This window comes from Hibiscus syriacus, unplaced genomic scaffold (genome assembly GCF_006381635.1).
Source record: "Hibiscus syriacus cultivar Baekdansim isolate YM2019G1 unplaced genomic scaffold, ASM638163v2 tig00002338_pilon, whole genome shotgun sequence".
Lineage (NCBI taxonomy): Eukaryota > Viridiplantae > Streptophyta > Magnoliopsida > Malvales > Malvaceae > Hibiscus > Hibiscus syriacus.
In genome coordinates, this window is record NW_024061926.1 from 1,550,103 (window position 1) to 1,573,001 (window position 22,899).

A 22,899-nucleotide genomic window follows, 5' to 3' on the forward strand; every position below is an offset into this window, starting at 1 on the left:
CTGGTTTCCCCTATTTTCAAGCATTATCCCATTTGGCTCTACCCCATGCTTTTTAATGGTTAAAGGCATGCATGTTTGAAAGTGGGATCAATTGGAATCCAAAGAAGCATATAAAAATACCCTAACTAATAGTCTAAAATTATAGATTAGACATTGAGACTTTTGTTTTTACTCCATCTTGAGTGAATAACACAGTGTGGATGGTTTTTGAAGAAAGAACCCTGGAAGAAATAACAAAAAACATCGAGCATAAGTGAGCAGCATCCTACATTTTGGTAGGAGTAAAATGGTTTATCTATTAAAATTTTCATATGCTTATTTAGTTAAATGTTGATATAAAATTTTAATATATTTTTAGATAAATAATGTAAAAATTAATATTATTTATAATTAAAATAATACATTATATATTTACTCTTTTATTCTACCCATTTATCTTTTAAATTTTATAAAAAAATTATATATAAATTTTATTATAAAGTATATAAATTTAAAATAATAAAACAATATATGTTCGATGATTTTTTATATAAATATTTTCATTTAAATATTTAGAATTCCACTTGTTAAAACATGTAGAACAAGGACAATTTGGTAAAATATGCGTTCCAGTAATCTCTTATTCATTTAACCAAACAAACCAAACACGGTAATATAACATTCTCAGTCATGCATCAGGTAATGTTACATTTCAGTAATGTTATTCCCAAAGGTAATCTTACATCCCATGAACCAAACACACCCTAAGGGTATATTTTGATTGATTATTTTCTAATATGAGATGTTCCATGTTCACCGTACTATTTTTTTATGAGTTCAAATGAGTTACGATAGTTATAAACGGTTCACCCCTTCTGATTTGGATAAAGAACCACAATCAGTCAATGAATGGTATTTGATCAATGTTAATGTTCTATGTCTCCATGATAAGGTACAGAGAATTAAGTGAGGGTGAGGTAGTTCCATATAGATTTCCTCCTATCTCTTAGTCTTGGCAATATGTTTTATAGTGAATATTAGTACTAGTGTTTGTTGTAGGGATATGATAACTACTCATAGGTCATTAGAGATGCTTTTTTCAGAATCTTATTACCGAATAAGCTCTTAGTTCGAAGACTTTGAGAAACGTGAAAGATCTTAGGCAAAGATACAACAATATTGATGTTGGTTTCCTCAGATATGCTATATTTTAAACCCAACTGAATATTTACAAATCAAAACTAAACAACATACAAGTTTAACAAAAAAAAATTGAGCCTTTCAATTAGTTTATCTAATTTTAAAAAATGAAAATTTGAGACATTAGCAGTTATAGAATGAAGAAAACCGATGATGGCAATGAAGGAATGACGATCGACGGAATTGTGGATAATGATATTAAAAAGGATAAAGATGAAAATGAGTTAAAATATGGAATAAATTGATGTAATTTTGAAATGATAATGGTTATTAAATTAGGACCAAATTATAATAATGTTTAAAAGAAAAGAGATAAATTTTCATTAAGTAAATTTTATAATTAACGTATTATTTTTTAAAGTTGAGTAATCAATTTAAAACTTTTCATAGTCGGGAAACAAAATATAATTTATAATGAAGGAACTATTTACATATTTTTACCTTAAAAGAAAAAGGAATAGAATATAAATATAGAAAGTCGGACATTGCCCTTCTCTCCTATATAGCCATCTCACATCGCCGTTGCCTGTGAAAATTACAGAAAATCATGGAGTTTTTGGACGAGGACGCCAGACCCAGATTCCTCTTCCAATCACGGCCTCAACCCTCTTCGCCATCCCAAGAAAAAATCCCACAAAAACCCTCAAAATTCTTGCTTTTCGTTTCCCTCTCGATCTCTTCCCTTCTTCTCTCTCTATCCCTATTCTACGTTGAGTCCGAGCCCTTCAAATCCCTCCTCTTTTGGCTCTCTCTCTCCCTCTTCGTTGGCCCCTTCGCCCCTCCTTCCGTCACTGGCGGTGACATTCGCGTTGGAGTTGGACCCATCATCCCCGATCCCATCGATCAAGAGCCTCAACCCGAGCCTGAATCTAAGAAAAAATCTTCCCAGAGATGGTCAAAGGCTGCTAAAGTTGATGAACCCAGTGGAAGTCGTGCTTCTTTAGCTGAAGACGCAAATGAGTTTCCACAAAAGATGGTGAAAAGTAAAGATTCAAATAGGTTGTCGAAAAAGGAAGATCTCGGGAGTAATTCCGATGGAGGGGAAAAGGAATGGAGTGAGGCAGATGTGGAGATGTTGAAGAAACAAATGGCAAAGAATCCGGTGGGGAAACCGGGTCGATGGGAGACTATTGCTGCAGCCTTTAACGGGAAACATAAAACGGAAAGTGTGATAAAGAAAGCAAAAGAATTGGGAGAGAAAAAGGTGGATGATGCTGATTCATATGCTAAGTTTTTGAAGAACAGGAAGCCATTGGATACGAGAATCAACGAGGAAGACAGTCGCAGTGGTGGAGCAGTTGTGTGGAATTCAGTGGAAGACATTGCTTTGCTTAATGCTTTGAAAGCTTTTCCTAAAGATGTGGCCATGAGGTGGGAGAAGATTGCTGCTGCTGTGCCTGGGAAATCCAAGGCAGCTTGTATGAAGAGAGTTGCCGAGTTGAAGAAGGATTTTAGGAGCTCAAAAGCTACTAACTGAGGAAATTGAAAGTGCTTTTCAGAATTTTGACATGTTTTGAGAGGATTTATTTCACTATATTTGTCGTTGATACGGATTTCAGGCTTAATCTTTGGCAGCCTTTTGCATTGAGATTACTAATCTTTTCTGTTCTATTGACATGTATGGATTTCATGCTTCATCTTTGGCAATGAGATTACTCTTATATTTTATATGAATTTGATCCTTTGACTTCGGGCTTAGTCTTTGGCAGTAAGATTTACTCTTTTCAGTTTTTGAGATTGTCTTATGTTGATAGATTATATCGTTTAGGATAACATACACAAATGATCCCCACTGTATATATTACTTTTGATTTACAAAATATTTTCTGATTATAGGGTGTTATTTTGTTAAATTCGTCTATTAAAAATTATAAAATATTAACTTTGACTATTATATGTTCTAAATTAGTTTTTTTCGGTTAAAAAATTAACGACAGATTAAATTAAACATTAACATGATGATTAAAATATGATAAAATATTGATGACCATTTGAGTTATATTATGTTGTCGAGTCAGTGTTGAAACATTATATCGTCAAGTCAGTGTTTGAAAACAACAGGTGTACTAGTATACATCATTAAAATATAATTTTATCGTATTTTAATTATTAGATTAACTTTCAACTTAGATGACTTTTAATTTTTAATGAAAAACGATAATTTAGAACATATGAATAGTCAAGTGATTACTTTATAGCTTTTAATAGTACAAGGATTCAATAAAACAATATCTATAATCAAAAAATTATTTTATAATTTTTAATAGTCAAATGACTCAACAAAATAACATCTTATAATTAGAAACTATTTGTGCGCTTTATCTCTGTCATTTATATGCTATGGATCGGTTTATTGGTTATCAGATTTGGCCTTCTTTGACTTTTAAGTCTATAATTTTATTGTATGCTATTCCGAATATTCATTTTGCTCTTTGTAAATAGCATGCTCTGAGTAAATCCACCAGATTTCCTTTCTCCAAAACCCTTCAGGCGTCAAAAAGCTTGGTCGACAACCACGGGTCTTTACTCTTGGTTCTTTGGCAACTCGAAACCTCAAACCCGAGTCCAATGATGCCGCAAAACAGGATCTGGGAATGAATGGCACTGTTTAAATGCCAAGCCCCCCAAGTGTCGGACTTCGAATTCTGGTTTGTAGCTGCTACTGCATGCAAGGTAATAGACTAACAGTAGCTGTATTTTACCCTGTTTCGATGAGCTTGAACCTTGTCATTGGGACGTTCTGCAGATAAACAAACCAACATTCCTCGACTCCGTGGTGCCTTTTGACGATGAATGAAATTAAGAAAATTCTGGGATCTACAACTAGGTTTTCTTAAGACAACAAGCATATGATGATCACTCTATCATAAAGAGGATTGTTTTTCTTATGTGTAACAAATGTTCGAAGACGATAATGACACTCATTATATGATCCAAGAACTATACAAGAACAAACGAGGAATGAAGCTTACCAAAACAGGAAAGGATAGCTTCCTTTGAATGAATTTTGACTGTGCTCCACATGATTGCTGATGGGAACTGAACTTGTCATCTTTCAGAAGAAATTGTAATCATCACCATCATCATTCATTCGAATATAAACCAGAATGGCTAGTAAAAATATGAAATACGATGAAAGTTCCATCACCAATGCACCCCAACCAATAACTCCAGCATGCTTTAGGATAGCTGGTACAGCAATGCTTCCAATTGCAGAAGCTCCGGTCAAGAACTTTGTCGCAGTCACCCAACTGTTAGTCGTGTTCATTACAAATAAAATTACGAAAAAAATACTGAGTGTCAAATGATGATGATAACTGAAAAAGAGGATAAAATCTTGTATACTTCCAAATTTAAGGGGAAAAATGTTACCCGTTGTCAGATTCAGATAAAAGAGAATAACCGTCGGAGCCAGCAAGAAACATCAAAGGCATTGGAAGGAGGACATAAATTATTACTGCAACAGCAATACAGCATGTCAGCATATGAAAATATCTAGTATGGATTTAAGCAATAAACAAGTGAGCTCATTGAAAAAATACGGGTAGAGTCACAGAACAAGAAAGAAATTAACCCGAAAGAACTGTACAGATGACAAATTTCTATATGCATAATGCATGTTCCCGGATGATAATTTAGTTGAAACTTAAGATCATTACTTCGTAGATTGAAGATCAATTGTCTTAATGATATGCCTCTAAATCAAAATACTACCATTAGCTTTTGAGGTATATGTCCAGGGACATGCAACTCTTAATTCCATCAATAATAGGCAACCATGGAAAAGTTACAGAGTTGAAATTTTAAAATCTAAACCTTATTAAATGAACTAACAAAATTCATTTGAGAAAAAGTAAATGATTAGAAACAGAAAAACATGATTATAAGCTTCACATTCACTTACCAGACAGCATTGGCCACCAATTATTGTACAGAGCACATGCCTAACACACACAACATATCAGATCAAAGAAATAATATGAAACATTTTGAGGGAAACATTGCAAAAGGTATTTAATTAACAGAGAAATGCAATACTCACCAAGATTTGCAACACAATTCCTCCTGAAACTAAAATTGCCAAAACTGCAAGTTTTCGTGTCTGTAAGCAGTTGCGCAGATAACCCAGTAAGTCAGCCATCATCAGACCTGTAGAATACCTGAAATGTATGTGTTATCAGTTCCCCTCCCCAACCCTGAAAACAATAACTTAAACAATTCTCATAGTACAGTAGAAAGTCCTTAGCTACCAGAAAATTTATGGTTTAACAACCATGTTTTTATACCCATTAACTTTGCATAAATTAGTTCAACAGTTCTCCTGCACTCTGAAGAAAAAAAGGAAAAAGGAAAACCAATCGTAAATTCAGAAGACTTAGTTTAGAAACCTAACAAAAATTGATTATGGCCTTTCCCCATACAACCTTCAAAATTACCCACCAAGTCAGTTTCATATATCAGTGTATGACTTTTCATTTCTTAATACTTAAGAGCTTAAACCAGAGGATTTATTCATCTCTTTTCTGAAGTGGAGCTTACGTTAATTTCTTTTGAAAGTCATACCCTTTACAAGATAAACACTACATTCGTTAAATTTCATTAAAACCCAGGAAAGGAGACATCTATAAACATGAAATTAACATACCCAAAAATTGAATTCATCCCCAAAAGGCTCAAAATCTTCCAAAATTAGTATATTCATGTAAAAGAGCAAATGAATTGAATTGCAGATGGTCGGTTGATGCAAAATATAACAAATTCATGAAAAAAAATATATAGATTGAATAATTTTACCAGGAGAGGTTGATATGGATCGGCAGTGTATTATGAAAAATTGAGGGAAATTTTGGGTTTTGACTTTACCGAGTTCTGCAATGTACCCACTGGGAATCTACCAGAGAAATCGGATGATTTTCTGAATGCAGCTGCAGAACAGAATAATCAATTATAATTTTAGAAAGAAAAAAAAAACAAAATACTTCCAATAATATTCAATTAATTGAATTTTAGATGAAGCAGTAAAAGGAATGTCGATGGTATGTTAACCAAATACAAACAGAAAACTGAGAGCAAAAGGTTAAATTCTGAGTTTGGTTTCTTGCTCTTGCCAAATTTGGGATTAAGTCTCAATAGGATAAGGGTGAGAGTTCCACCGAGTTAATGGTACCTAAGACTGTAAATGAGATAAAACAATTCGAGTATCATTCAGTCAAAGTTCAATTAATATTCAAATTAAATAAATTCGATTTGAATTTGAACTCGACTCGAATTCTTAAGGAATCTAAGCGAACTACTCGATATCCGACTTGAAAAACTCGTGATAAACTTGAAAATAATGATATATTAAAACTTTAGCATTTTAAATTAAATTATTAATAATATTAACCTTTATATACTTAAGGTTTAGGTTCGAAATAGAGTTCAAACTTGAATCGAGCTCGAGTTTGAGTTTCAATCGAGTTAAGTATGAGAATATTTCGAATTTAAGTTTTTTCGAGCTCGAGTTGAGCTTCAATTTTTAGTTTTGAGTCAAGCTTGAAAATTTGAAGCTCACGAGCTTCCGAATCGAGTTGAGCTTCAATTTTTTATTTCAAGTTTGAATTGAGCTTCATAATTTTAAGCTCACGAGCTTTCGAATCGATTCAAGTTTAGCTTTAAAATTTTGGTTTGAGTCGAACTCAACAATACTCGTTTACAGTCCTAATTGTACCGCCGAGTCTTATTTTATCAGTTAAATTCCGTTTAAAATTTTTAAAACTGAGTCGAGTAAGGTTAGATTGAATGGAGTTATTTTAAGAAAATTACAAAGTTTAAACCTGTCAAGTTGTTAATAATCTTATTGATTTTTAAGTTATAACAAATAAAATTGACAGAATATATATAAAAATTTCTTTCAACCCAAAATAAGAAAAAAAAACAAAAGAATTGTTTTTAAGAACTTTTATGAATATTATATTTTTCTATGTAAATTTATTGAAAATTTGCTTTCTTACCGAAGGTTTGAAGATTATTTTGAACATTTTGGTGGGGAGGAATTATTTCTTTTATTTTTGAAAGGATTAGTTGTTTGTTTATTATAGGTATAAGGTTAAAATTAATCCTCAATGTTTATCAAAATAGTCATTTTTATTTCTATTCTTTTTTTAGCACGTTGGGGTTAAAGAGACTTTTTATGATAAAAATTGTTAGTTAACATACGATTAACAATATAAAATAGAGATTTTTTACCTTAAAATAAAATATTGAGGGACAAAATACTCTAAAAAAAAAGAATAAAGGTCAAAGTGAGTATTCTGTAAAATAATGACATTTTTACCTTAAAATGAAACGTTATGGGCTAAAATACTCTAAAAAAAAATAAGGATCAAAATGATCATTTTGATAAATATTGTGTACAATACAAGTATTGCAATTAATGTTTTCTAAAATTGATTAGGATTCTAGGGTATCTTTGTAAATTTTTAACATATCGGGGTTGTAAAAATTTACTCCACTCGAACTTAAGAAACCAAGTTAAGATTCAATTAACTCAAAGTTTATTTTTTTCAAAAAAAATTATTCTAATTTTACTTTGGATAAAGTACACAAATGGTTCCCGATTATAGTATACTATTTTATTTGAGTCCCTCAATTAGTAAATATTACAAAATGGTTCCTCAACTATAGAGTATTATTTTGTCGAGTATTTTGACTATTAAAAGCCACAAAATGATCACCCTATTATTCATTATATTCTAAACTCGTCCTTTTTTGTTAAAAAATTAACGGTTATCTGAGTGGAACATGATGGCTGAGATATGATAGTTGTTTGAGATTATGAAATCATATTTTATCATATATCAATCAGTAGGTTAACGTCCAACTCAGACTGCAGTTAATTTTTTAACAAAAAATTATGAGTTTGGAACATAATGAATAATCGAGTGATCATTTTGTAACTTTTAATAGTCAAATGACTCAACAAAACCATACTCTATAATCAGTTGATCATTTTGTAACTTTTACTAGTCGAGAGACTTAATAAAATAGTATGTTATAGTTAGGGGACCATTTGTGTACTTTACCCTTTTACTTTTAACTGTACATTCATTTTCAACCGAATAATATTACGTTAGCAAAACAAATAAGTTTGAAATGAAGTTTTCGAGTAAGGGTTTATTTGTTTCATTATAATTGGTTTTGAAAAAAATGTATTTTTCATTTTTCAATGTTTAGTTGGTGAAAACAGATAGTTAAGGTAATTCATTTTTTTTTATCAACATAATTTATTTTGTATTTTTTGGAAGATAAGTTACAGATTGATTTTTCGTGAGTTGCTTTTTTAAAGTGTTATCTTCAAAGAAAAATACTGGAAATAATATTATTTTATTATTTATTATTAATATACTATCTTAATACAATTTAAATAAAATATTAATTATTAAACATATTATTAATAATTTTAATAATACAATATTATATTTTTATTGTTATAATAATATTATTAAATTATTAAATATTTAAAATATATTTATTAATAAAATTTAAAATAAAATATTTTTTAATATTCTAATTTTTAATATTATAATAATATTCTTATTTTAATAAGTAATTAATATAATTAATAATATATATTCTTATTTCAATAAATAATTAATATAGTTTATAAAAAATATTTTAATAAATATAATAATCTTAATATTTTTATTTATTAAATTGTTCTAATATTTTAATAAATATTAATATTAATCATTTTTAATAAATAAATAAATATTATTTGTTGTAGTTGATATTTATAATAAATAATTTCTAAAAATTTTACCAAGTGAAAAATGATTTACGTGTATCATCATTCAAACAAAGTTAAATAATTTCCGAAATTTATTTTTTAGGAAATATAATTCATTCTACGAAATTTATTTTTTGAAGTTTATTTTTCATAAAACAAACAGACTCTAAAATACAAATTAATATTTTAACTAAAAGTATCATTGGTCATGTATATAGATATATACACACTTATCCGGTTATCATAAGTAGAGATGCACATAGCCGGATTTAAATTCGATCCGGATCGGATAAAAATCGATCTGGTTTTCTCACTAAGCCAAAAAACTGGTTTATAAAAAAACCGGTTCGGATCATAACCGGTTTGAAGGGCCGGATGATGTAACCGGTGTAATCGGTTTCGGTTTAAAAAAACAGGTTTTTTTAAAAAACCGGTTTTTAATCCGGTAAAAAATCCGGTCATCCAATTTTTTAAACCCCAGACCGAATTTTTTTCCGGATAAAAAATTGGTTTTTTATCCGGTTTTTTCCAAACCGGTTTTTAATCCGATAAAAAATCCGGTCGTCCAATTTTTTTCTCAAACCGGTTATACTATCCAGTTTTAAAATATCCAATCCGGTTTAAAAAAACCGATTTTTCTCAAATCCGATTTCGGATATTTTTTGCACAAAATCAGATATTCGGATTTTTTGTGCACCTCTAATCATAATTAAGAATTGATAATTGAAACATCCAAATGATTGAGCACTTTGTTGTCGATTCCCCTGTTGTATGGGTGCTTAAAAATTCCAACATCATCAACTCAGTTGTAGAGTGTAGATGTTCCGAAATCGAATCATAATTTAATATTCAACCATGTAGAGCGTAAATTTTATTTTTGATTTGTATGGAGATACAAGATAATATCTATTTAAAAATCTCTCAATCATAACGAACGTTCTTCCTTAGCCACCTAGGTAGGTGGCTTGATTTGTGCCGTATACATGTTGTATCTGAATGTTGCTTTTGCCTTTTCTTACACATTTTTTTAAAAAAGTCGTCACCCAGAAGAAATTAAGAAAAGAGGTCATAACGTCTTTTTCCCCACTAATAAATGAAGGGGAAGAAAGAGACAGCTTGTTATTCACAAATGACGAAATTTCAGGGTTTAGAATTTACTGAAATCTCTTGTGGGTTAGGTGAGCTTGATGCACTGTCATAACAAGACACTACCACAAGCTCTGCAAACGATGGCCGCGAACTCAGAAAACTTGTTAATCATAAAAGCTCCATCACCAATGCGCCCCAACCAATAACTCCACCATGCTTTAAGATAGCTGGTATAGCAATGTTTCCAATTGCAGTAACTCCAGTCATGAACTTTGTTGCATTCACCCAACGGTTACACGTATTCATTACTAATAAAGTAAAGAGTATCGAACGATGAAGATAACAAAAAAGGAAGATAAAACCTTGTCTACTGCCAAATTTAGGACAAATAAAAGTTACCTACAGTCAGATTCCGAAAAAAGAGCACAACCATCAGGGCCAGCAAAGAACATCAAAGGCATTGGAAGGACATACATTACTACCACAACACCAATGCAGCATGTCAGCATATGATTAAATGAACTAACAAAATTCATTTGAGAGGAAGTAAATGCTTATAAGCTTCACGTTCAATTGCCAGTCAGCATAGGCCACCAACTATTGTACAGGGCACATGCCTAACACATCATACACAAGGTATCATATCAAAGAATAATATGAAACAGTTCGAGATGAACTATGCAAAAGCTGGTTAATTAACAAAGATATGCAACACTAACCAAGATTTGCACTGGTTACAAAATCTGTCTTAAATCTGTGATGCGTGAAGCCCTTCTTCAGATACCTCCTCATCTTTGATCTCAGTATCATAGTTCTCATGATCTCCTTTTGTACTATTAATAGCACTTTTGACCAGGGAAAGCTGATCCATCACAATTGCATTTCTCTTGTAGTTCCACACTAGCATAGATATGTAGTCCTGCGGTGAAACGAGTCCCTGCTCACAAATGCAACTCCTTTGCTCTTCCAGAGTTTTTGGATCATCAAGCCTTATATATTCAATTAATGCCTTCTCATGGTCAGGCTTCCAATTGCTAGGGAAGGGTGTATAATCAGCCTCGGGAATGAGAGACATTCTGGTATACTGAAGGCCGTCAATTGACTCAGCAAGGCCCATTCTCAGCAGATTCTGGTACTCCGGAGACTGTCCTTTCCTCTCCTTCAGAGGTCGGCTCAGATTTCTTGCACCAATTTTGTAAACTTTTGCTCGTGAACGAAGCTTGTACTTTGCAGCATAGAGCTTTGCCAGGGAACCCCTAATGATATAGGAGCAAAAATTAACAACTTTTTTCCGATTGTCAGCATATCTATACCACTCAACCATTGTCGACAAGAACTTGTTCATCTGAGCATTGGTGTGAGCTTGAGTAGCATGAAACATCCTAAAACATGGTTGTGGGTCTGGTTCCCTATCACCCTTAAGAAAGTTTAACTTCCTAAATTGCTTGATGCATTGTTTCAAGCTTGCTGTGACAGACAAAAGGGTGCCAACACCTTTCTCACTAATAATTTTACCACCAGTTGCAGTATACCGAAGAGTGGGATACACCACTCTCCGACACAATACATGGTCAAGAAACATTATACCTTTGGTTATGTGTTCAATTGGGAGGCTATCGTTATCAAGCTTTATCATATACTTCTGATCACAAAACTCGATTAACTGTTTCCTCAGTGTTGCTGCATCTGCCCTTGGTCCACGGATACCAATCAAATATGACCTCCATAGCGTATAGTCCATCTTCCGCGTCTTATCTGGCCCACTAGTTGGAACAAATTCTGGCCAAGATGTGTTCCCCTGTTCTGCTTCCCCTTCAGGACTATTCCATATAACATCACTCTTGGATGGACAATAGAAATCCTTAATCTTACCTTCCATCCACCGGTCCAATTCATCGAGACATATATTAGCTAAAAGAGGACTAAGAATTCCACAATGCCCCCATGAAGGAAGTTTCTCTGCCTCCTCTGGTGCGAAACCGAAAAAAGTCTCCAACCAGTAAGGATCGGGCTTTGGCTCATCCTCAGCCAACACCTTCTTCTTCTGATACTTCCTCTTTTTCTTTTTCTTCTTTTCCTCTCCATCTACGGGACTAGTTATCACAGGTGTGACTAGTGCCAGCTTGATTAAATCAATAATCTTCTTATCCCTCACGTCCCTCATCAAAGCACTTATCACCAACCCCACCTTCAATCCATCTAAAATCACACTTAAATCGCCCTTTATATACCATAAATAACCAGCAAAATTTCTCCTGATCACCCTCAATACTGTATGAGCATTCCTCCCAGGCCTAAAGGCAAATGACTTGTGTGAGAACCGAGCCTCATATATCGGTTCCAGAATCATAAACAAAACCTCCTGCACTAACTTGTCTTGAAACGATGCAGGTTGAGTAGTCGTTAAGATCGCCTTAATCTTCCTCTTGGATAAAGATTCATAATCCGTCTTGTCTTTAGGTGATTTTATAAAGAAATCCAGCCTGGCACCCCACTTAAACCTATTATCAAGAACGGCATTTCTCAAAGCTAACAAATCATCCAATGCAGACCTAGTAATCGAACTGCGAGGCACATATGATCCTATTTCATCAGCACAAATTTTCTGATAAGCCAATACCCACAATTCGAATCTCCGAAGATACGAGGTCAAATTGGAAACCAACCTATCGGGTTCTCTAAAATTCTCAATCCACATCTGAGAACAAACTGACACACCATCTTCTTTCATCAGATTTGCAGGGTCATCGGGATCAGGTACACGTCGGTGCACCGGAGAGAAGGAAAAAAATCGAAAAGAAGCTAACTCATTTGCTCCACGGGCAAAGGGAATAAACTGGGAGTAAAATGGGTTTTTCTGGGAGGGGATAATAGGGGGATTTCTGAGAACTTGAAGGGTGAAAACAGTGATTCTTCGATGCATTTGGGGATAATGAACTAAACTACTAACTCATGTCATTCGTAGATTTACTAGTTAAGCAACTATTAACAATAAATCATACAGTGAATCGATAAAAGTGAAAATGAAAAATTGACAAGAAAAATGAGTTCTTACGTGAAACAATTGAAGAACCCTAAAACAAAAACCCTTATTCTCTTCTGCTGTCGGCTAAGACGCCTTGAAACAGAGTAAAACCCTCGCTAAACGTTGGCAGACTGCAAATGCAACCTTCTTTTTGGGCCTTACCATAAATAAACAATTCTGTTGGATACAGCCTTATTTGAAAAATTATTGTTCAATTATATTTTGGGTAAACTATATATTTAGTACCTAAAATATTACTTTTGTTGTGTTTTAGTCACTCAAGTATTATTCTTTTCAAAATCATACCTAACATTACGTTTTTGTTTCATTTTGATCATCCGTCGTTAAAAGATTAAAATGCCAACATGACATATTTAAAATTTTTAATGATGATGTGACATTATCTTATGGTAATACGTCAGTATTACTATTAATTTTTTAATAGTAGGTAACTAAAATGAAACTAAAACGTAATATTAGGTATAACTTTTGAAACAAAAAATAACTGTGTGATCAAAAAGGAACAAAAGTGATACTAGGAGTACTAAACATATAATTTATCCTATTTCTTTATTTAAAGTGTTAGTGTTTATGTCAAAATAATTTTAGAATATTTTATTTTCATCTTCAATTTTTTTTACGTCAATACACAATATGCGACATGAGTTTTTTTAATATTATCTAATTTTATCTAGAAAAAAAATTCTTTCTCAATTATTTTTTGGGTTAACTACACTTTTGTGCCTCGTCTATTACTTTTATTGCGTTTTAGTCACTCAAGTATTATGTTTTTAAAATCATGCCTAATTTTACGTTTTGATTTTATTTTGATGATCTACTGTTAAAAAATTAATAGAACTACTGAAATGGCTTTTTAAAAAAAATCAATGTTGATGTAGCATTATTTTATGGTGACACGTTAGCATCACCATTAAAATTTTAATGGTATGTGATCAAAATGAAACTAAAATATAATATATTTATGATTTTGAAATAGTTGAGTGAACAAAATAGAACACAAATGATACTTTGAGTACTAAACACAAAATTTACCCTATTTTTTATATCAAGTGTTTTTTATGTCAAAATAATTTTAAAATATTTTATTTGCATCTTCAGAATTTTTTACGTCAATACATAATATGTGACATGAGTTTTTAATTATGTTTTTTTCTTTGATTATCTCACTTTATCTAGAAATTTTTTTCTCTTTTAATTGAGAGATTATATTAAATTAAAAAAGTAAAAGAATATAAATAAAACTTAACGTTGGTAATAAATATGATGATGGCTTAAACATAAGAGTTACGATAAGGGATAAACGCAAGATTTTATTTTAAAAAGTAAACTTATAAAAATTTAGAAGGGATAGATTTATAAAATTTTAGGGGCGAAAATAGACTATCAATAAAAAATAGATAAATTTTTTTAAAATATATGATAATTTGAAAATTTCAGGGGCAACTGCCCCTACCTGTCTCTCCTTCGGTCCATCTCTGGTTATGACTAACAACTAGTTGGTATAATAGGATGAGACACTAGATTTTTAAGCAAAGTCAGGGGGGTCAATGGAGTAAACTGGGTTGTAAGAGTTATTGCTGTCGTAACCGGTTTTCGTCCGGGCACGAAATATTTATTTGGCGAGAAAATTGATGTGAATAAATGGTTTTGAAAATAATTTGAGAGTCGCCATCGGCCTTTTGGGTCAGGTAGGTCGAATACCTAAAAATTATTTTTTTAAAAGAGTTTTAAGAAAACATCAATTAAAAAAATGAACTGATCTGCGTTTATAACCAAAAATTCGTTCTTTTTAATAATAAAAAGGGATTCGTGGTCGGTTACGTTTAGGGAAGGATTAGCACCCCTACAACGCCCAAAATTGGTACTTTTTAATTATAAATTGTCTCTATTATTAAAATTTAAAAATATATTTAATTTATAATCCTATTATTTCAAAATTATATAAAAAATATTTATTTATTTAAAAATATCCGAAAAGAACTTCTAGGTGCCTTAAGACAGCTCTTTTCTTTGATATTGATAAATATTAATTTAAATATCAGAATAGGACATCCAGTTGTATTAAGACTGTCCTTTTCTTCGTTATTAAAAAATAAATGTTTAAAAAAAATACTATTTATTATAAGTATATTTATGAATATATAAAAAATATTTAACAATATAATAAAATAAAAATATTACTAAAACAATATATTTAAAAAACAATAAAATAAATGAAGACATATAAAATGAATAACTAAATTATAAAAATAAAACTAATTACTAATTACTAATTAATTGAAATTATAGGGTTTAAATATTTTATTTTCTAATTTAATAATTTAGTGACCAAAATAAAATTATCTAAAATTCGAATTTTATAATAAATTAAATTAAAATATAAACTAAGGATTAAAATATTATTTATTAAAATTAAGGGATTAAATTTGTCATTTATCCTAAATATATTATTTTAATAAAAAGGACTAAAATGAACAAAATTAAAATTCAAAGACTGAATTAAAATTATTATAAATTCAGTTTAGTGACCAAAATATAAAATTTACAAGTTAGGAGGACTACGGACGGGATTTAACTATTTTGTAATTACGCGCATAGTCCTTCCCGAAACGACGTCGTTCGGGAAGGACTATATGTCCAAAAAACCGGCTGGCCCGAAGGGCCAGCTTCATTTTATCATTTCTGTTCTCTCTCTAACTGAGAGAGAACAAATTTCTCTCTGCCCTCTCTCTAGCTTCCCTCATCGGAGGGAAGCCGGTCACCGGACGGCAACCGTCTGTCGCCGTGACCATCACCGCCGGCCACCGCATCCGGTGGCCGAAAAAAAAGATTTTTACACTAATATATAGATCGGACCGTCCTAAGGACGGTTCCGGTGTTATTTCTTCCTAAAAGGCTCCCAATCGGAGCGAATCTACAAAAGTACCTTCGTTGTTTCGAAGATTCCGGTGAGATCTGGTAGTCGGGGCTTCCTCGGTAAGTTCTCTTCTTCCTTTTTCCTTCTTTTTTTGTTTCTGTTTATGGGATTTTTGGCTGAGATCGTTGGTTAGTATTTTTTCTATTTCTCTGTTTTTTTCCGGTTCTGTCTCTCTTTTTTCTTTTCTCTCCTCTTTTTTTTTTTTTTTTTTTTTTCAGGAACAACATTAAAATGCTCGAAAACTTAATTTAGTGACTAAAATATAAGTCTATCAAATCAGGAGGATAATGCGTATGGTTTTCCCATGCGGGAAATTACACAGAGGCCCTCACCAAAACTACGTCGTTTTGGTAAGGGTATAAATAGGCCAAAATTGGCCTAAATTATCATTTCTCTCCATTTGCTTCTCTTTCTTAGAGAGAGAAGCTCTAGCTTCTCTCTAGAGCTCCCTCACCGGAAGAATACCGGTGACCGGCCGGTCATCGTCGCCGGCCACCGTCCACGGTGGTCGGAATTTTACAAAATTACCCAAAAAATCCTCTTTTATTTCTAAATCCGATTCCGGCTCCTCTTGTTCTAAAAAAAACCCCAAACTCCGTAGATCTAAATCTTTACCTTCGGTTTTTTTGGTGGTTTTCCGGTGATTTGGATGCTCCGACGAAGGTAAGTTGCTCGGTATCTTCACTCTATTTTATTATTATTTTTTTCTGTTTGATTGCTCTCCTTTTTTCTTTTCTTGCTCGCTCCGTTCCTTCCTCTTTTCTTTTTTTTGCATGCTCGGTGGTGGCTTTTATAGCCACCACAAAGCTTTCCATGGACCGGGTAATAAGGGGGAGTTCGGTGAGTCACCAAACTATGGTGGTGACTCACCCTATAGCTTCAACGTGGAGGGGCAGCTGTCACTGGAAGCTACTGGAAATGCTGCGTGGAGGGGCTGCTGCGGCTGCTGGAAATTGCTGCGTGGATGGGCTGCTGTCCCGGCTTGCTGGAGGCTGTTTGTAGCTGCAACGTGGAGTTGCTGGAATGGAGAGGTAAAAATGGTGATTACAGCTGCCCCTCTTTGCTCGTTACTGTGGAACAGGAATGGAGCAAAGACATAAAACACCATTTTTAGCTTGAAATGTTTAAACTTCTGAGCTATAAGTTCTTCTCCTTATGAACTTTTTGCTCACTTAGGATGAATTCTTCTCATTATGAATTCTTCCACTGGGATTGACAATTTATCTCATTCTGGCAATGTTGGTGCTGATCTATCTCCTTCTGTGATAGAGTCATGCAAAGTGTTGAATAAGTTCTTCTCATTACGAACTTCTTCTTCTTCAGATGAGTTCTTCTCATTATGAACTTTTTCGCCGGGGATGACAATTTATCTTCTTCTGTGATGTAATCTAGCAAAAGTTGAACAAATTCTCTCCTTCTTCAGATGAGTTCTTCTTATTATGAACTTTTTATGGAAATGCTGATACTGATCTATCTCATTCTGTGATAGAATCAAACAAAGGTTGAACAAGCTCTTCTCATTATGAACTTCTTCTTCCTTCTTCAGATGAGTTCTTCTCATTATGAACTTTCTCTGAAAATGTTGATGCTAATCTATTTGCTTCTGTGATAAAATTATGTAAAAGGTTGAACAAGCTCTTCTCATTGTGAACTTCTTCTTCTTCAGATGAGTTCTTCTCATTATGAACTTTTCTGGAAAAGCTGATCCATCAAGTGATGGATTTGAGCAAAAGGTTGAAAAAATTCTTCTCATTATGAATTTCTTCTTCTTCAGATGACAAGTTCTTCTCATTATGAACTCTACCTGGCAATGTTAATCCATCAAATAATGGATTTGAGCAAAAGGTTGAACAAATTCTTCTCATTATGAATTTCTTCTTCCTTCTTCATATGAGTTCTTCTCATTATGAACTTTCTCTGGAAAAGTTAATCCATCAAGTGATGAATTCAGGCAAAAGGTTAAACAAATTCTTCTCATTATGAATTTCTTCTTCCTCTTCAGATAAGTTCTTCTCATTATGAACTTTCTCTGGAAATGTTAATCCATCAAGTGATGAATTCGAGCAAAAGGTTAAACAAGTTCTTCTCATTATGAACTTCTTCTTCCTCTTCAGATAAGTTCTTCTCATTATGAACTTTCTCTGGAAAAAATAATTCATCAAGTGATGAATTCAGGGAAAAGGTTGAACAAATTCTTCTCATTATGAATTTCTTCTTCCTCTTCAAATGAGTTCTTCTCATTATGAACTTTCTCTGGAAATGTTAATCCATCAAGTGATGAATTCGAGCAAAAGGTTAAACAAGTTCTTCTCATTATGAACTTCTTCTTCCTCTTCAGATAAGTTCTTCTCATTATGAACTTCCTCTGGAAAAAATAATTCATCAAGTAATGAATTCAGGGAAAAGGTTGAACAAATTCTTCTCATTATGAATTTCTTCTTCCTCTTCAGATGAGTTCTTCTCATTATGAACTCTAACTGACACTGCTGATCCACCGGGTGATGAATTTAAGCAAAAAGTTGAACAAGTTCTTCTTCTTCAAATGAGTTCTTCTCATTATGAACTCTAACTGGTAATGATGATCCATCAAATGATGAATTTAAGCAAAAAGTTGAACAAGTTCTTCTCATTATGAACTTCTTCTTCCTTCTTCAGATGAGTTCTTCTCATTATGAACTCGACCTGGAATGTTGATCCATTGAATGATGGATTTGAACTTTGCTAAAATCTTTGAAATTCCTGTCAAATATTCAACATGGATAAAATGAATGAAAATGCTCATATTTTGCAAATGTCTAAATATGATGCATGAATGTTGATGCAATCTTCGTTTAACTTCAAAATGGTAAACTCGGTTTTCCTCCACTTCATCATTTATTGCCAGGGTCACATCTGGATATCAGTGTAGCAACTTATGCTATCAAGCTTGCATTTCTGAAGAACCATCTGATCAACTTGTATCTTTATGTCTTCTTCGCTTCATGAAAGTCTCAAAAGAATTGTTTCATTAGTGGAACTCTTGTCGTAGTCAGAACTATGACCCTGATGCCCCATTTTGTCTTGGATAAAACCAACTTTCTTTGCTTGGAGTTGTGCAGAAATCCGATAAAGCTTTCATCTTTGAAAGAGAATCTGTCATCTTTAAAAAGGGAATCTATCATCTTTAAAGAATGTAGATGTAGATATGTTTGACTCAGCAGGGTTTAATTAGGAGAGTTGAGTCTGTTCTGATTTGACTCTTGAAACACATCACAAGGAAGATTTATTCCAAATTTTTTCATGTCTCCACATATAATCAGATCTCGAATAAGGCAACTTGGACCATATCATGTCGAGATGCTTAACAACAACTTGTCGTTTAACTAGTTTCTTGTGGTTAAAATTTCAGCTCTCCATCTGCGGAAAGAAATCTTCATCATATCTCATCTTATAATCTTGAAGTTGAAAAAGACAAACTTCATCTTGGATCAAAAATGGAAACCATATGATCACAACATTGGTTCAACATCATAATCACTGGGTCGTAAAACATTTGATAACACATTATCATCTCATGTGGCTTCTGCTTGGATATAAAATATTTGACAACACATTCATTCTTTCTTGTGGTTTCTGCTAAGATTTCTCAATCATTGAAGCTCTTTTCATGGTGTTCAAAGTTTTGTATGATGTCATAAGACCACTTGAGAACAAAACTCAATGGGGATTCAAGTGTAATGTTGATATGACCAAAAAGTTGGTCAAATTCACAAGATATGCTAGTGTTGAATTGAATAGGAGACACTAACTGATCTTGATATCATCTCGGGCAAAGACAAATGTGATACTGATCACGTTTTCTTCATAATGAGAATTGTAGGAAGTAGAAACACATCCGCTATAGGATTTATGTACAGAAAGAGGTTCATGAAATTCTTGCTGCTGGGGATAAAACGCACATGATAACCCAAAATAGATAAAAACTCAGTTCTGCCTGGCTAGCAATAATGACCCAGTAACAACGGGAATAACAGTAATGTAAGTGAGTCAAGTCTCAGAAGAATGTCATCAAGCAAGTAAAAACTGATGTGAAAAACAACTTCATAATCCAACAGTATGGTTGAAACTAACTGCCAGAAATCTCAAAGAAATATTTTCAATTATCACTGATACAGAGAATGCAAAATTCAAAGCTGAGATCTGAGGAACTGAACCCTGGATTGAGTAGCCTCTTGGGGATCATTTTATTCATGCAACTATGATGTAGCTTAACAAAGATCACGCTATCATGTGACACATGGTTTTAAGAAGATTGGTATTTGAAATCATACTTGCTGAATAAATATTTGTTCAACAACAGGACCCTAATGCAACTGCCTGATGAACGAAGCAATTATGTGTAGTCAGCTCAACTGTCACTGTTTCATCATTTTCATTCTTCATATCTTTGTCTCATTAGAAATATTTGTTCAAATCAATGATCTCGACACAGGATATTGTGGGCCTTCAGCATGCCCCAACATTGGCTAATACAAGTGTCTAAAATGCATCAACAGTCCTGATTCTGATTGAAAGGGTTTTCAGCATGCCCCAATATTTGCTTCTTGTTAATCTGAGTCTTCAAAATACCCCACATGGATCTGTCTGAAGTGAGCTTTAAAATGCCCCAATATTTGCTGATACAGATGTTAAAAGTATGCTCAACATTACTTTTTGTTGAGATGAGCCTCCAAGAATGCCCAAATATTCATATTGTTGTGAGCCTTCAAAAATACCCCATATTCTATCTCTGGTTAAAATGGCTTTCAAGATGCCCCAACATTTTGCTTCTGATCACTCTCAACGTCTGTTTAACTTGAATATCATGATCCCCACTAGGTCCAATTTTGACAATGCACTGTGGTGGGTATTTGCGGCTTTATTCGTGCCCTAAATCTGTTTATCTTGAATACTCTCATTCTGGTGTCACTAAACAGCCGTGTTGTCAAGTAACTGGAGGAATTCTCTTCATATTGTCACAAAGTTTAAAGTGCTCAATCATTCTGACAGAAATGTCTCAGATATGTGTCTCTTCTGAGTGAGGTGATCATTTACAGTGGTACAGGTTCTTGAAAAGTCCGCACCCATGCAACATGTTGATTCTGATAACTACTCATCTGATTATGAAGCAATCTTTCAGGATGATTTCACAGATATTGATAGTTCTTCTGATATCGAGGAAATCATGAATTCTGATTCTGATGAGGAGAATAAACTGTTATACTTGACGAAAATGGGATTCTCAGAGGCTGAAACTTCAATAGCCCTGGAGAAATGTGGTCCAGATTCATCAATTGCAAAATTGATAGATTTTATATGTGCTGCTCAAATGACTAAGGATGACGCACTTCTTCCGGTAAAAGATGGGAAGCCATTATGTGATGATCCCAATAACAAGAAAGGCGAAACTTGTGCTATGATTTTGGGAAAGGAATAAGCAAAAGAAGCTTGAAAAGAAGCTTCTTAATGAAGACGATCATGCAGTTCATCTTTTAATTCCAATGATCGGTTCTGGGGTTCCTACCGAATCAGATCAGATAACTCAAAGAACACTTCCAGAAGATGCTATTGAGTCTCCTTATTTCTACTATGAGCAAATTCATCTTCCAAATTCAATGATTGGTTCTGTCCAACCAGATTAGATAACTCAAAGAACACTTCCAGAAGATGCTATTGAGTCTCCTATTCTACTATGAGCAAATTCATCTTCCAAATTCAATGATTGGTTCTGTCCAACCAGATTAGATAACTCAAAGAACACTTCCAGAAGATGCTATGAACAAATTCATCTTCTAAATTCAATGATTGGTTTTGCCAAACCAGATCAGATAACTCAAAGAACACTTCCAGAAGATGCTATGAGCACATTCATCTTCCAAATTCAATGATTGGTTTTGCCAAACCAGATCAGATAACTCAAAGAACACTTCCAGAAGATGCTATGAGCACATTCATTTGTTCCATTAATGTTTGGACTGGGATATCACAGTACTTATTCGATGTAAAGCCAGAATTTGTAGATTCGAAGCATTTTCATGCTGTCACACTGAAAATAGGCTATATTCATAATCTGCTAATTAAGAACAAATTTTTCTTATTCTGCTTCCTCCATGTCCTGATGCTTTTCCATTGACAAAGAAATGATGGCCTTCTTGGAATCCAAAAACAAAGTTGAACTGTTTATAAACATGTACAGGAAGTGCCAAATTAACAGAAAGGATCTGTAAGGTTCTTGAAGCTTATGACAATGAGCCACCTTAGAGTGTCCAGAAGTATGTTCTTAATGAGTGCTGAAAATGGAATCTAGTATGGGTTGGAAGGAATAAAGTTGCTCCACTTGAACCTGATGAGGTGGAAATATTTCTAGGTTTCCTTAAAAACCATACATAAGGATCTGTTTAGAGACATGTTTCCCAGTGATATCAATGTCTTGTTTCTTTTGCTGGAATCAGTGCTGCAAAGATCGCCTTCTACTGTCTTAGTATATCTTTGAAAACAGAGGTGCAAGAACTGAATGGTGATCGGTTGGAGCAATTGATGAATAGATTTGGCGGATTCGACCTTGTTGTCGGTAGCATCCCGTGTAACAATCTTACCGGAAGCATAAACATCATCATGATTAACTAGAAGATTTTGTTGGTGCATTTTCTTATAATGACTGCTACGACAGCTGTCTCTTCTGCTGCTCCAAAATACACACTGCCATATCTCACTCTTCCTTAACTATGGAAAGGTTTAGTTAATGGTAAAACTGGTTATCTCAACTTTTGGAATCCTGTACAGCATACAAGTGTAGAATCTGTTCCAATATCTTATTCTGTGCCCTAAGTCCTCAATTCAAATTCAGCAATCTTCTGAAGGACATAATGGGTATCATCTTGA

General features: G+C 33.2%; 3 protein-coding genes across 6 annotated transcripts; 1 reads left to right on the forward strand and 2 right to left on the reverse strand.

Annotated features, from left to right (window-relative positions):
- The first annotated feature begins 1,664 nt into the window (after positions 1-1,664).
- Positions 1,665-22,567, forward strand: LOC120145334 (transcription factor MAMYB-like). Its single transcript, XM_039159204.1, has 2 exons — positions 1,665-2,647; positions 22,547-22,567. The coding sequence occupies exons 1-2, from the start codon at positions 1,727-1,729 to the stop codon at positions 22,553-22,555; spliced, it is 930 nt and encodes a 309-aa protein (XP_039015135.1). The 5' UTR covers positions 1,665-1,726; the 3' UTR covers positions 22,556-22,567.
- Positions 3,976-6,159, reverse strand: LOC120145344 (vacuolar protein sorting-associated protein 55 homolog). 3 transcript variants are annotated; one of them, XM_039159208.1, is made up of 5 exons: positions 5,974-6,159; positions 5,222-5,339; positions 5,084-5,123; positions 4,552-4,636; positions 3,976-4,430 (listed from the first exon to the last, which is right to left on the reverse strand). In XM_039159208.1, exons 2-5 carry the CDS (start codon positions 5,321-5,323, stop codon positions 4,235-4,237), a joined length of 423 nt encoding a protein of 140 aa, XP_039015139.1. In that variant the 5' UTR covers positions 5,324-5,339; positions 5,974-6,159; the 3' UTR covers positions 3,976-4,234. The 3 variants fall into 3 exon arrangements, with proteins under 3 accessions (XP_039015139.1, XP_039015146.1, XP_039015142.1); XM_039159215.1 differs by lacking the exon at positions 5,974-6,159 and adding an exon at positions 5,666-5,758; XM_039159211.1 differs by lacking the exon at positions 5,974-6,159 and having other exon boundaries at positions 5,222-5,515.
- Positions 4,558-13,208, reverse strand: LOC120145316 (nuclear intron maturase 2, mitochondrial-like). Of its 2 annotated transcripts, none has more exons than XM_039159197.1 (2): positions 10,756-13,208; positions 4,558-4,636 (listed from the first exon to the last, which is right to left on the reverse strand). In XM_039159197.1, exon 1 carries the CDS (start codon positions 12,957-12,959, stop codon positions 10,785-10,787), a length of 2,175 nt encoding a protein of 724 aa, XP_039015128.1. In that variant the 5' UTR covers positions 12,960-13,208; the 3' UTR covers positions 4,558-4,636; positions 10,756-10,784. The 2 variants fall into 2 exon arrangements, with proteins under 2 accessions (XP_039015128.1, XP_039015131.1); XM_039159200.1 differs by lacking the exon at positions 4,558-4,636 and adding an exon at positions 10,336-10,514.
- Positions 22,568-22,899: the final 332 nt, after the last annotated feature.